Source organism: Synchiropus splendidus, chromosome 15 (genome assembly GCF_027744825.2).
Source record: "Synchiropus splendidus isolate RoL2022-P1 chromosome 15, RoL_Sspl_1.0, whole genome shotgun sequence".
NCBI lineage: Eukaryota > Metazoa > Chordata > Actinopteri > Syngnathiformes > Callionymidae > Synchiropus > Synchiropus splendidus.
In genome coordinates this window covers 15,396,813-15,411,171 of record NC_071348.1, presented here as the reverse complement: position 1 = coordinate 15,411,171, position 14,359 = coordinate 15,396,813, and the positions used below count along the sequence as shown (strand labels likewise).

Genomic DNA, 14,359 nt, shown 5'->3' with positions numbered 1-14,359 from the left:
AATATTTTTATTCAAAGTCTGGCACCGCAGCCTGTTGCAGCCGGGCATCGTGTACGACAGTTACGGCAGGACAGTATCCCAGCATCTCGCTCTCACACACTGATCTACCACTACAGTGGTACCTATAAACCCAGCGTCGGCCATTTTGAATGGCATTAGACTTACGTCCAATCTGACTTAGAACCGGTTGGTCGGAACCGATCCCGTTCATAAGTCGGATGTTACTTGTATTACATTTTGGTGGTTGTTAAAATGACTTTAAACTAACACTTTAAAGCAGATGGTGAATGGCGGGTAAAAACATTTCACTTCTGTCATACGTGCTCTGGGATTCGCTATTGGTTGCATCGCTTGTATTCATAGAACTGAAGTTACAATAGGTAACTCAGCATGTCTTTTACCAGAATGACACAAAATAACATTCCTACCTGGAACAGAATCCAGGTCTTCTCGATGCATGTCACTGTGTGGATCAGGAATGTTTTCCACAGCATCGTCAGAGACCATTTTTTCTCCTTCCGATGTGTGTTTTTCTTTCCCTGTCTTTGTCAATGACTCAGTTGTGTGCGTCACTTTCATCTTAGCTTTGTCTCGCTTGCCACCAACGGGACCTTCCACTGTTTCAGTCTCTTTAGAGGACGTCTTCATGAGGGGTTGTTTTTGCTTCTTATTTGGTGTGTCATTGTTAACAAGAACATCATCAACGCTTTCCACAGGAGCAGATTGCCTCATTGACAATTTTCCCTTCTTTTTCAGACTATGCACGACCGCCTTAGGGGCCTCTTCCTTTGGTGCAGTCTCTGGCAAACTCCTCCTCTCAACTGTGCACTCATGGCTAGATGTTTTGCTCTTGAGCTGGTTTGAGGCATTTTTCTTTGGGATGGTAATCCAAAGTGGATCATCTACATCCAGAATCAAAAAATCATCATCAGGCTCAGGTCTGGGCTGTGGTGGTACTTTCACATGTGTCAAGTGCTTCCTCGACCTGAGGAAAAAATACATGCTTAAAAGCCAAAGCATCTATATTCAATACAAATGCTTATATTTCATGTGCAAATATTTTGGGACTTGAACGTTTCCAAGGAAATAAGTTGCATGACATCATGTAGATTATAATCTTCTGCAAATCCTGACAACTCACCCCTACTCTGAAAGACAATGTATGAAAAAGGTCACATGTTTTAAGCCCTGCAAGTCAACCATGTATATGTTGTTAAAAATAGACAGATATTTACAGATGATTTTACATCAAGAACACACCTTAGATACGTTCATACAACACTACGTCCAAATGTCACAATAGCGATCAATTTAAGTTGCTCTAACTCAAACCTACGTTGTCAATGTGGTCTGTCCACCTTCTTTGAGTTTCTGTAGAAAGGGAGTTGTTTCTCTTCCTAGATGCGATGTCGTCACAGGTTTTTTCTCCAAGCTCAGGCTCTTGGACTCTTCTGAACTTGGCCCACTGAAAAAAATGAGTACAATAATTTGTTCTTATGGTCATTAGAGAATCTGTTAGAATGTCACCTCATAGACGGACACAGATTTAAGATAAATTTAACTTGTAAAGCAACCACAATGACAACAATATCTGGTATTACACAGTCATTTACCTTTCTGTTTTTGTTGATATGGACTTTTGTTGATTTTCGGATGTTTCTTTTTGAACCACGGGAGTTTCAGTCCTGCAGAGGAATACACACAAATGTCCAGAACACAACCTCAGATAACAAAAAAAAAACTATCACTGAAATCGAAAACATGCTGACAAATATTGCTGCCTTGTTCTTTTGACATAAAAGCATAAAAGCGTGACATGAGTAAGAGCAATTTACCATTTTATACACCATTCAACCTGCTAAATTAAACAGCAGTCTCCTTAAAAGTTTACTACAAGATGTCCACATTTGGGTGATGGTGTTGTAATAATTGAAATTCAATTGATGGATTTGACAGTGTGCACTAAATCGTGAAAAATACCACTTTTCCATGTTCCACAGTTTTCTTCTTGGCTTTTTCTGGAAAGAGATCGAAATAATTAGAACCCACACACCAACGCATTTCTGCAGGAAATAAACGGAATGAAGAGAATGAAGACAGTAAAGTAATCTGCAAATACTAGCTTTAATTTAAATGAGCTAAATATGCATACAATGTGAAAACAGCAGGAACCGGAAATACAAAAACATAGCGGGGAGCATAAAGCATACCACTATATCAAGAATTGAAAAATAATAAATGCTACATATGACAGTAAGAAGTACAAGAGAATATATCTGATATCAGCTCGTACATAAACATACTGACCACACAGCAAGGGACTGGGTGACGATGACTTTTGTTCCTTCTTGTTGACATTTTCATCATCGCGCAGTTGAACACGGTCACTGTATTTACTTGTTTATGCACATAACACCAACTTGAAACAGTCACTTACCACTGAGGGGTATTTCTGTGCCATTTTATGATCCTTTAAACAAAGCTGGTGTTGGTCTGTGACGCCTGTTCCTTTACTATGTAAACGCAGGCAGCTAATAGTAGCAGTACTAGTTTTATTTCCTGTAGAAAAGAGTGAATTTGAATTACTGCCAGGCGCAGAGGTCAGCGTTGTTGAATTTACGCTTCATCGCGTAAAATCGACCAGGAAAAAAAAAAAAAAGCCCGCGCACAGTTTGAACGTGTCTCTTCAACCCAGAGTTTTGCTTGTAAGGAACAGCGCACACTCTGAGCATTTGCATATCGTTTTCTTCAATAGCCCCGATTCTTATTTAGCTTCGACAATATGTTAAACTGTCAATTCGAAAATTGTAAACGGATGGATACAGTTTTAGTTCCTCGTCAAGTCTACTTGCCTGGAAGACTATTTATCGGGCAATAAAAGATACGTTTTTCGAAGAAGTGGGATGACTAAATTCCGACAGCTCCCTCTCTCGGTAGTGTTTAGACTTGCGTAAAACGCATCTGCACGCGTCATACGCAGCTTTGCTCCCCGCAGTCGTTTGAGGAATAAAAAAAAAGTCCTGGCTTGACGTCAGATGGGCTCCAATGATGAATCTGCCCTGAACGGTGGTTATAGGTAACTGTGTGCGATACTCATGTGTGTGCGTTATGTCCACTATTTTGCATTGTGTGTTACTGTCAGGCAGCTGCTATTGGTCTATGAAGTCTGTTCTCTACCAGAGAGTAGTGTTGCGGTTTCTGTGTCAGATACTTTGTATTTAAAACCTTGCTGTTTGGGTTCCACATTTTCACTCCCACTGTTGCAGTGTTCGTTTACATCATTGTGGTTCGATCATATAGTTGATAGAGGTTCCCTCTTCTTCTCTGGTCCTCCTCATCACGAGTTAGTTGAAGCAGTCTTTGGAGATCATCTGGTCGCTCTCCATTTCTGGCTCTAAATAGGACCAGCAGTGTCTCTCTTACCGTAATACGAATACATGGCCCAATAGCTCCTTATAGGTTTTAGATGTGTATATTATTTGAAGTGTACAGAATGTTATTTTGCCTCATATCAAGCATCAATATTTGTGTGTCAGTTTTTCCTTTTATTCAACCATAACCAGGTGGATTCCTGCAGTCATAATAAATAATACTATAATGCATATATACAAAGAAGTTACAATTTCTTAAACTGTCAGAATTACATCCAAGCTTTTGCTATACTTTAATACCGTGTTTCACAAGTAACTGGCTTGATTGGAGCCCATTAACAGGTGAGCCAAGTTAATAATTTTAAAGGTCACTATCAGGGTCAGACATACTGATACAGTGATACAGATGATAATTGTCCGACCAAATAAATCTGTCCATGTGAAAATAACACAACGCAAAAAGATGACATGAAATCAACTCAACACCGGTGAATGACAAAATGTTTGGCGAAATATCTTTTTCTGCCTCTCATTGATGTCAATTGGCTCCAAGTCCTCCGCCTTAGCATGCGCGTACAGGGGCCGCTTCAACTGTCTCCAAATCACCAAAACAATCCGAAGGACACATAGGGTTACAGATGGACAAACGAGGACGATTGGAGATATGTTATCATCGTTTTTGTCCATATTGCCAGCCAGTGCAAAGATCACAGCAGGGTCTGTGATGAGGACGTATCTCATGTGTTTTTCAAGTACCGTGTTCTCCAAAAGAAACCTGGTCAAGTTCCAAGAATAGCATGAAATAATTAACGCATTTTAAATACAATACCCTTCCAAGATACTCAAAGTTAATGGTCAATGAACACAACAGTGGAAATAACGGCATGCAGACAAATCACCATATACTGTAGATGAAAGGCAATGGGTCGAAGAGACACGCAGTTATAGTAGGCTACATTTTAAGTTGACATTACTTACCACACAAGTAACACACAGGCCAGGATTGAGTATGGTTGCAGCCGTAAGTGAAGACAATTCAGCTTCACATTGGACAACAATAGCCAGGTTGATGAGGGTTGCAAGGGTTGTCCAGGTTGTGTAAATCATAATTCCATTCTGAACCCGTGGCATTCATTCATGTTTCGTAAGGTGACAGTATTTATTGACAGCACAATGGCATGATCAACCCTGCCAGTTACCCAACCAATAGCTAGGCAGAGTGGATATGCTTCTTCGTGCCTGTCAGTAATCATGTGTTGTTTTTATCCATTTTGTCATTTCCCATTGTCTTATTTATTGATTTAAAAAAAATACAATACACAATTTCTTGTCATTGAATAATGTGTGCGCAACTATGCACATTTTCACAAATAAAATAATTCTCCCTCTCTCTCCAACAATAACAGTGATTTAAATAAATAATGCATTACAAAGAAAAGAAGGATATGGCTTAATTGCAAAACTAAATAATATTAATAAATGGGCGTAGAACAGAAGAATTCATTTTTTGGGGGAGGGTTGGTTAGAGTATAAGTTTTGGGTACTTTTTTCATTTAACTTTTTTTCTTCCGTGTCTTAATTATCTTGAAAATGCATTTGCTCTACTTTTTGGGCTGGTTTGTTTTGTTCATTTTCTCTTTAAAAAATGTTTCTTTCTTTTATGTATTTCACATATTTCAGCGCATATATTATTTTCAAATCAAGAATTTGTTGTTTAAGCTTATGTTCCCAATGTTGAAACATGGCAATCATCACCTCAACCGATACATTTCTAAAACTTTGTATCAGTACCATCCTTATCATAAGCCATCATACTCACAATGATACGCAGAAGCCACAGCTCTACTTTGTGGTATTTGCTGAGCCATGCTCCATAGGTTTCAAGTCCATGGCAGATGAAGAAGACCATTGAGTAGTGTGTGAGGATGACCAGGATGAGAAACACATCATCATTCTGTTGTGTTGAACAAAACAACACAAACTATTGTGATGCCTTTACTCTGTTGAAACGTTTCACTTTTTAGAAAAAGATGAGCGACTCATCACCCTCGGTCCCAGACCAGCAGCCAGCCGATGTTAAAACAGATATTGATGCACCAACTGATGAAGAAGCCATATGGCAGGACAGGAGGGCTGCAGGAGACGTAGCCATAGCCGGTCCTGATTGAATGGAAAAAAAAGTCAAGAAAATTGACTGTTTACACCTTTTTAAGACATTGGTTACCATTGTACAAATTACTACACAAAATAAAATGAAACAAAAATAATGAAAGACCTGAATTAATGCCTCTCTTTTTTCAACTGCTCATACATGGGTGGGCACTTCTCTCTCATGGATCGAATGTGGACGGATATCAGCTTGCAAGAAACCATTTGACCAACTGCAGAAGAACTTACGACTGTTTCACTGTCTATGAAGCAAATCATGCTGTCATAACAATGATATATAAGGGATGCTGATCTCTCTCTGTGCAAGCAGTGGACCAGCAATCTGCTCCCTGCCTCTTGCTGGGATGGGCTTTATTGAACTATAATCTTAATTGGATAGGAAATTCTTCCTTTTCATTTAGTCCAAAAACATTGACATAAAGTTATATGATCAGTACTGATGTGAAATCATATTATCTATTCATGAAAGTAAGAAAACAACAGTGCAAGGCATCTATGTTTTGGGAGTGGCTTGTGTACTGTTCTGCTATTCAACACGGGGAGAAAATAACTTGCTTTCTGCAAAGGCCTGCTACGATGTAGATAAACGTCAGCAGAAGCCAGACGTAGATGACGCTCCAGATGTTAAAGGTCCATCCTGAAGGAGTGATCTCGGTGTCGAACACCTCCAACACGTTGGCAGTGGTTGTTGTGTACGGACCTATAGCAATTCATCTTAATAATAGTGTTGCAATTTCATCCATCGCCTTTTCTTTATTTGAATGGTTAGTTTGACGTACCTGTTCCCACCACAGCCAGGGCGTTGAACACCAAAGTTACTGCAAAGAAGATGACAGACACCACGACTGCTACCAGTCGGCCAGGATCATGACTCGCCATTCTTGAAAACTGTGAAAACACTCATTCTTAAAATGTGTACATAATAATGTGTTTTGTGATATAAACAGCTTTGATATTAGCTTTTAAAGTTAGTTCCACCTAAAAACAGCAATCTTTTCCTTTATGTGAACTAATAACATGAGTAGTTGAAAGCAACATACAAGAAAAAAACAGCACGAAGTAGCACTGATACAAATAGTCATATGTGCCAATAAAGATTAAACCTTATGGAATTAAAGAGTGAAATTCATGAGATTAATTATTAGGAATGACACAATACACAGTTGGAAGGTTCTTCACAGGAGCGTCATTCATATATGACACCTTCATGTCAGTCAGACACCCAAGACCCTCACACTGATTCTAGTCCGACACTTAGGAAATCAGGACGTGACAGAATGCCAGCTGTGAGGGTAATTTAGGATTCTTTGGGTGAGCCTTCCTACCAATCGAAAAGGGAAGTAAATGCAGTAAGTGCCTTTAGTGTGCCACATAGGACAGTGTGGGAAATACAGCACAACCCAAACCACCTATCTTACTTGTCGATGTACCAGTGGTTTCCCTGCTGTGTGTTTACACCTCGTGTTTATGTTACATCGGTCTATTGAATAGTATTTAAGTTCATATTTCATCAACTTAATGAGGTCAGGAGTCATTTGCTTGTTGGGGAGTGTGTGACGCCCACTTATGTGTGGTCACAGAGTGTGTGTTAGATGTCATTTAATTGTTCAACATGGAGTTGATTAAGTAAGTAGAGGGCAGGGTAGGACAGAGGTTGGGCATTGAAGATGTGTGGGTAAAAAGGAAGTGACGTTTTTTTCATTACTTTTCTCACCAATGACAAATGAGGAAGCCTCATGTGACTCTGTCCACATTTTGTTTCAGGTTAGTCAAATCCATTGGTTTATAATGTTTGTTCCACCAGGGATTGAATGATTTGGGGTCTGAGTGTGTGGATGGTGACGCGGTTTTTAAGTATACTGTTTTTCCTTCGTACGTTGAGTTCGCTCTGTGTGGATGTGGCGCTTGTAAGCTAATACTGACAACCTACTTTGACATGGCACGGGTGATTGAGTTGTGTGGAGTTGGGTTTGCTTGTGGTGAATAACGGTGTTTGTAAAGTTTTATTATTTCTCAACACTAGCCAAAAGGTTTAATGGCAGAATTATACATTCAGATGAAAAGCAATTATGCATGTGGTTCATGATGTCTGACAGTTGTTGTATGACAAAGTGAGATGTTTGTGAGTGATGTTTCAGAAAGACATCTAATTGTGGTGTGGGTTACCACATTGAAAAAACAGAATGTCAAACAAATAGATTACTTTTCTCACCATCGACAAATGTCGAAGCCTCATGTGACTCCACGTTTTGTTTCAGACGGCGTTCTCCTGACCACATTGAGACACCACTTTTTGAACTGTAGACAATGTCACAGTATTCAGACCTGTTACAGATGCATAGTTTTAGATACAAAGTTTTCTTACTACGCTTAGGGAGCAGAGATGAGAGCAGCCGACTGGTCTCTCCAAGATGACCCAGCCCGAGAGAAGCTGGGTTTCAGACCAGAAAAAAAAATGTTGATAACGCCCTGAAATACAGTTGAGAAAGGAAGATTTAGTGCTGAATATAGTCAAAATTGTGTTTTTCCTATAGCAGCAGGTGATATTTTCATGTTCTGAGGTTATTCTGATCAGCGAGTGAACAGTGCAGAAAACGCGTTTTCAGCCTGAGTGACTGTTTTTTTGGTTTTTTTTTTTTTTTTTTTAATTATCAAAAAGTATAAATAATAATTCATCTCTGTTAGTTCCACACAAACGAATTTGGCTCATGATCATAATCACAACAAAAGTCACTATATCAGGAAAAAAAAAACAAACGTACAGTCCCCCTGTTTAATAAAATGAAATAAAGTCTTAATATGACCAGAAAATAAACCTTTAAATATCCTCCATACACATGCATTTTTGTTTTCATATTGGGCCATGTTTCTTCTGATTTTTATCGCATACCTTACAAAACTTAAAAACATATTTAATAAGTTCCCATTACCACAATTTTCTTTTTTGTTCACTCCAAATATCCACATTCTTAACCATATTTTGTCTCTCACAGTAATCTCTTACCAATTTTTAATTATACATTTTTTTCTCCATATCTTCAAAATCTCTTAAGTATTCACACTCATCAAATTCATCTAGGCATGTTTCTGTCATTTTTTCACACACTCTGCAATATTTTTCCACACTTTTATGAAATTTACTTATTACTAAATTGTTAAAAACTTGATTATGTCTGAGCATGTAATCCAGCTGTTCACATTGGTATTTGTTATATTTGACTCTTAAGTTCATCCTTATTTTATGTCCATCTAATACTTTTTCACTTTTGGATCTTTTCACATCTTTGTTCTTAAAACGTTTATACCAAAAAGAAGTTTTAACTTTCTTTAGATTAATTTTTTTATCTTCATTTTGAATACAAAAATCAACATCTTCATCTTTTTCATCCACACAATTATTCTCTATTCTACTTCTCCATTCTTTCGGCATGTATTCTTTCATATTATGCATTAATAACACGCCTACTCCAGGTTTTAAGACAATATCTTTATTTTCAAGTTCACTGATCAAAACTTGGGGTGTTATAAAACCTGGGGAATGTTTATGAACAGCATCTTCAATTTTTCTTATATTACTTTTCCACATTTTCATGTTGTATAACACCTTCTCAAGTTTCCTTATTTGATTGTGAAGAAAGATCGGTTGGATTAGTATTTGTTTTCGTGTTCTGCAATCATAATGAAGCTCTTTAAGAGCTTCTCCCCATCCCTCCAGAACCTCTTTATCGTATTCGGATATATCTTCCATGAGACTTCTTCTAAAAATCATAAAAATTCCTGTATTTCCATTCGCTGCATATTTACTTATTGCTTTTCCGAAAAAGATTTTCCATATTTGATCATTCTTGTTATTTAAGTATTTTGACATAGTTTTAACTCTTAGTGCATTTTTTTAATCCTTAGATTGACTAGTTTTAAACCCCCATCCTCATATCTATTTTCTGATATATCTTTACTAATTCTTACTCCTTTGTCTTTGCAAATAAAATCTCTTATTAAAATGTCAATTTGCTTTAACACTCTTTCATTAATGGGAACAATATTCATAATATAAATAATTTTACTGATTAACAGTGCGTTAGTCACGAATATTTTTCCTTTTATTCCTAGTTTTCGTATTTTCCAGCTATTTAGGTAGGTAACTTTATTGTCAAATATGCTACAGTACAAGACATATAGCATGGATGAAATATCTGTTCTCTCAGACCTGGACGCATGACATAAAAATCACAGACAAGAACAAATATAAAGAATTGATAAATACACAGCAGGATACATGGCAACAAAAATCATCCTCGCATCAGTCCATCAGTCCATCAACCACCGGGAGAGCACCTGTCTCATGACAGCATGGGCAGCATGGCAGAGCAGGAAGGGAGTTCAGCATCATGACAGCCTGGTGGAGGAAGCTGTCTTTCAGTCTGCTAGTTCGTGCACGGTGACTCTGGAACCTTCGCCCTGCTAGCAGCAGCGTGAAGAGGCGGTGTGACGGGTGGGTGGGGTCTCTTGCAATCCTCAGGGCTCTCCGAGTGAGGCGAGTCTTGTAGATGTCCAGGAGGGATGGAAGAGGGACCCCGATGATTTTCTCAGCAGTCCACACCACACGCTGCAGGGTCTTGCGGCAGGCGATGGTACATGAGACGAACCACACTGGGATGCAGCTGGTCAGAACGCTCTCGATCGTGCCTCTGTAGAAGGTGCACATGATGGGGGACGGAATTCTGGCTCCCTTCAGCTTCTGCAGGAAGTACAGGCACTGCTGGGCTTTCTTGGCCAGTGCTGTGGTGTTGGTGTTCCAGGTCAGGTCCTGGGAAATGTGAACACCCAGGAACTTGGTGCTGGTGACCTGCTCCACTGCAGCACCAGCGATGAGAAGCGGCGGATACAGGACAGGTCGTATCCTGAAGTCCACCACGATCTCCTTGGTCTTCTCCACGTTCAGGCAAAGGTTGTTGTCATCGCACCACTGGACCATGCAGCTAACCTCACTCCGGTCGTTGGACCGGTCGTCGTTCTTGATGAGGCCCACCACGGCCGTGTCATCTGCAAACTTGATGAAGAGGTTTGTGTTAGACACAGGCATGACAATAAAGTTACCTACCTACCTATTTAAAATCTTCTTTAATTTTGTTATTAACGCTACGTATTGGTTTTTTTTTTTTTTCATCTTCCTTCCCGAAGTTTATTCCCCAAATTTTCATATAATCTTCTTTAATTTCTAATTCCAGATGAAAGTTTTCTCTGGGGACATTTCCCATATACATTATTTCCCATTTCTTTATATTTATTTCAGCTCCTGAAGCTTTCGCAAATTCATTAAATATCTCAAATACTTTTTTTACACTATTTATATCTTTAACTAAAATAGTGGTGTCGTCCATATATTGGAAATTTTTTGTTTCATCTATTCCATCAATGTCGATTCCTCTTATCAGTTTCTCATTCATTATCTGTTTTGCAAATGGTTCGATTGATATGGCAAATAATAAAGCATAAAGTGGGCAGCCTTGTCGACTCGATCTCTTTATATCAAATTTGTTAGATTTTAATTCATTTTCATTCTGCTTTTTGCTGTTTTATCAATTAATTTTATCCAATGATTTAGTTTATCTCCTAAGCTAATAAATATTCATGATTTACTTCATCAAAAGCTTATTATTCCTTCTCGTCTCTTTCTCATTTCCTCTATAACGTCTCTTAGGTTGTTAATAGTGTCGCTAATGTCTCTTCCGGCGATACTATATCCTTGTTGTTTTCCTACTAATTTATCAATGATCTTTTTGAGTCGGGTGGCTAAAATCTTTGTTAAAATGTTATAGTCATTATTCAAGCAGGTCATAAGTCTATAATTTTCAAGATCTTTTCTGTTTCCTTTCTTGTATATTATATTAATTTATCCAGTATTCATTTCTTCAACCATCTGATTCTTTTCTTCCATTTCATCGAAAACTCTTTTTAGACAACCTCGTCATCCATGCAGAAGCGGAGAGATAGAGAGAGCAGAGACCATCACTTGATTTAAAGTGCTCTTGGCATGTTTCGGACATTTCTAAGCATGTTTTGTAAAACAAAGGCTCATTCTCTCAGACATGTATTACGTACAGCCCTGCACCAAGTGCGATGTGGACCCCTGAGGTTGCTAGCACCTGCTTCACATGTATATTATTATACAGTCTGTGTGTGTGCGTGTGTTTGTGGCATTTTGATGTGCCATCTTCAGTCAAAAAATATTAATAAAAAAACATGAATTATTTAACTGTATCTCTTATAAAATTGTGTATGGCCTCATTTGGCCCTACACTTGAGTTGTACACACACCTTGAGTGAAACGTCTGTCCATTTAAAGCCCAATATAGACTGTACCTGGAGACAATAGGTGCTTCAAGCCAGAGACGGACTGCCACCTGGTGGTTTGATCTTGTTTTGAAGTTTTGTGTGCTATCTACGGTGTCAATGTGCAACCAGTCCATTGTGCCACAGTGGTACTTGGAATGGCTCACCAGCCCTTTTCACACACTTCTGCACTTGCTCTTTGCACACATGGACAGATGAGTGCAAACACAACATTTGTGTGCTTCTGCACCATTTGTCCATGAGGCCTATTGTCGGAAGAAGTTGAAGCAGGAGGTAATGTGATAACAAGACTATTCATTTTAGACCTCCTGGCTGGAGGTGAACAAAATGCACCACATCACTTCACAAGCCACTGTCACAAGACGAATGAGACAATGGTTTTCCTCAGGTGTAGCTATACTTCTGGCTGAATGAACTGTCACCCCTCAATTTGTGATGGAAAAATTATTGTTAACAGAGTGCAGACTGAGCATCTCACAGATGCTCAAGGTTTGTTGTTGCATTCTTGTTATCTTCAATTTACCCCTTCCGTACAGTGATTAAAGTGTATGCTCGCTGAGATTTCCTCAGTGACAGTGTCAACTTCATACTGTGAACTTGTCTTCTCACTCTCTTTGCAAAGATTCTTCAATAAATATTCATAAAAAAACAATTATCTCTTTATTGAAGGGAAATTCCACATCAAATTCCACAACTGCTGTAAGATATGGCGATAGCCTCCACAATACAGAGGGAAAAATACTGGTTAGCCAATGTAACAGCAGTTCTATGAATATGAGCGTAGCCCTCTAACGGCCTCCGCTATTGGTTAATCCACATCGAGGCACGAGCCTCGGCCTGAGACTTCAACTGATTGGCTCTCCGCCCAGGAAGGCACCGCACACTGTGTATAACACCCTTGTCTTCCGCTGCTCGGCTCCTTTTGGAACTCAACCGTCGAAGACAGGCCTGCTGGGCAGCCGGTCAGAGGGCTCCACATATATTCATAGAACTGCGGCAATAATAGGGAACCAGGATTTCTATGTCATATGTGCTTTCAGTTCCCTCCCAGTATGCCCTAAAAAATAAACTAGACCATACCGCAGGAACCAAGTGGTTGAGGTCCTACCAGCTCTGCCGAGGACGAAGATGCACCAACTGAGGTGTCCACCACGTCCTCCAAGTAGGACAGAATGATAGTCAATGCAGATGACCAGGGCGCCGCCTGGCAGATGTCGTCCATGGAAGCGCCACCAAACAGCGCTGCTGAAGAGGACATGGCACTTGTGGAGTGTGCCCTGAGGCCCTCCGCGACTCCAGGTCCTGTGGCCTCATACGCCTTCTTCATGGCTGAGCACACCGAGTGTGCCAGCCGCTGGGAAGAAACCGATCTCCCTTCTGTCCCTTCTCCTAGCTGTCGCCAAAGCTAAGAGCAGTGCCGTCTTTAACGGTCAGGTCCTGCAGAGAAGACTCAGGCCTTCTAGGACCACCTGCAAATACCATCTCAGCATTAGGCTATTTACAGGAGGACAGACCTGTGTGGCACCAAGCAAAAACCTCTTGATGACGGACTCTCGATTCTCACAGAGAAACGACCCAGGCCCTGGTGTCCCACACAGTGGCTGCTGAGAATGCATTCAGACTGCAAAGTTTCCAGTGCTCCAGTGGAAACTTTGATATTGCATGCTTCTTCAGGGGCGACGCATCACATGACCAAATATGGTAATGAGCAAAATGGGCGGCACGTTACACGACCACACATTGTAAAGAACGACGTGGGCGGCGCGTTGCGCGACCAAATATGGTAATGAACAATGTGGGCGGCAATGTGGGCGGCGCGTCATGTGACCAAATATGGTAATGAGCAAAGTGGGGGCCGCATCAGGTGACCAAATATGGTAATGAGCAAAGTGGGCGTCACGTCACGCAACCAGATATTGTAATGAGCAAAGTGGGTGGCGTGTTACGCGACCATATATGGTAATGAGCAAAGATGGCGGCCCGTCACCCGACGAAATATGGTAATGAACAAAGTGGGCGGCGCGTCACGTGACCAAATATTTAAATGGGCAAAGTGGGCGGCGCGTCATGGGACGAAATATGGTAATGAGCAAAGTGGGCGGAGCGTCACACAACCAAATATGGTAATGAACAAACTGGGCGGCGCGTCACGCGACCAAATATTGTAATGAGCAAAGAGGGCGACAAAGTGGACGGCACGTCACATAACCAAACTCGGAAATGAGCAAAGGGGGCCGAGCGTCATGCGACCAAATATGGTAATGAGCAAAGTGGGCGGAGCGTCACACAACCAAATATGGTAATGAACAAACTGGGCGGCGCGTCACGCGACCAAATATGGTAATGAGCAAAATGGGCGACAAAGTGGACGGCACGTCACATAACCAAATTCGGAAATGAGTAAAGGGGGCCGAGCGTCATGCGACCAAATATGGTAATGAACAAAGTGGGCAGCGCGTCACGCG

General features: G+C 40.3%; 1 protein-coding gene across 1 annotated transcript in view; it reads left to right on the top strand.

Annotated features, from left to right (window-relative positions):
• LOC128746703 (uncharacterized) overlaps window positions 1–13,303 on the top strand; it is a 68,825-nt gene extending 55,522 nt beyond the window's left edge. The window contains exon 7 of the mRNA XM_053843932.1: window positions 13,061–13,303. Coding sequence (XP_053699907.1) covers window positions 13,061–13,303 — 243 coding nt within the window. The remainder of the gene's footprint in view (window positions 1–13,060) is intronic.
• The last annotated feature ends 1,056 nt before the right edge of the window (window positions 13,304–14,359 follow it).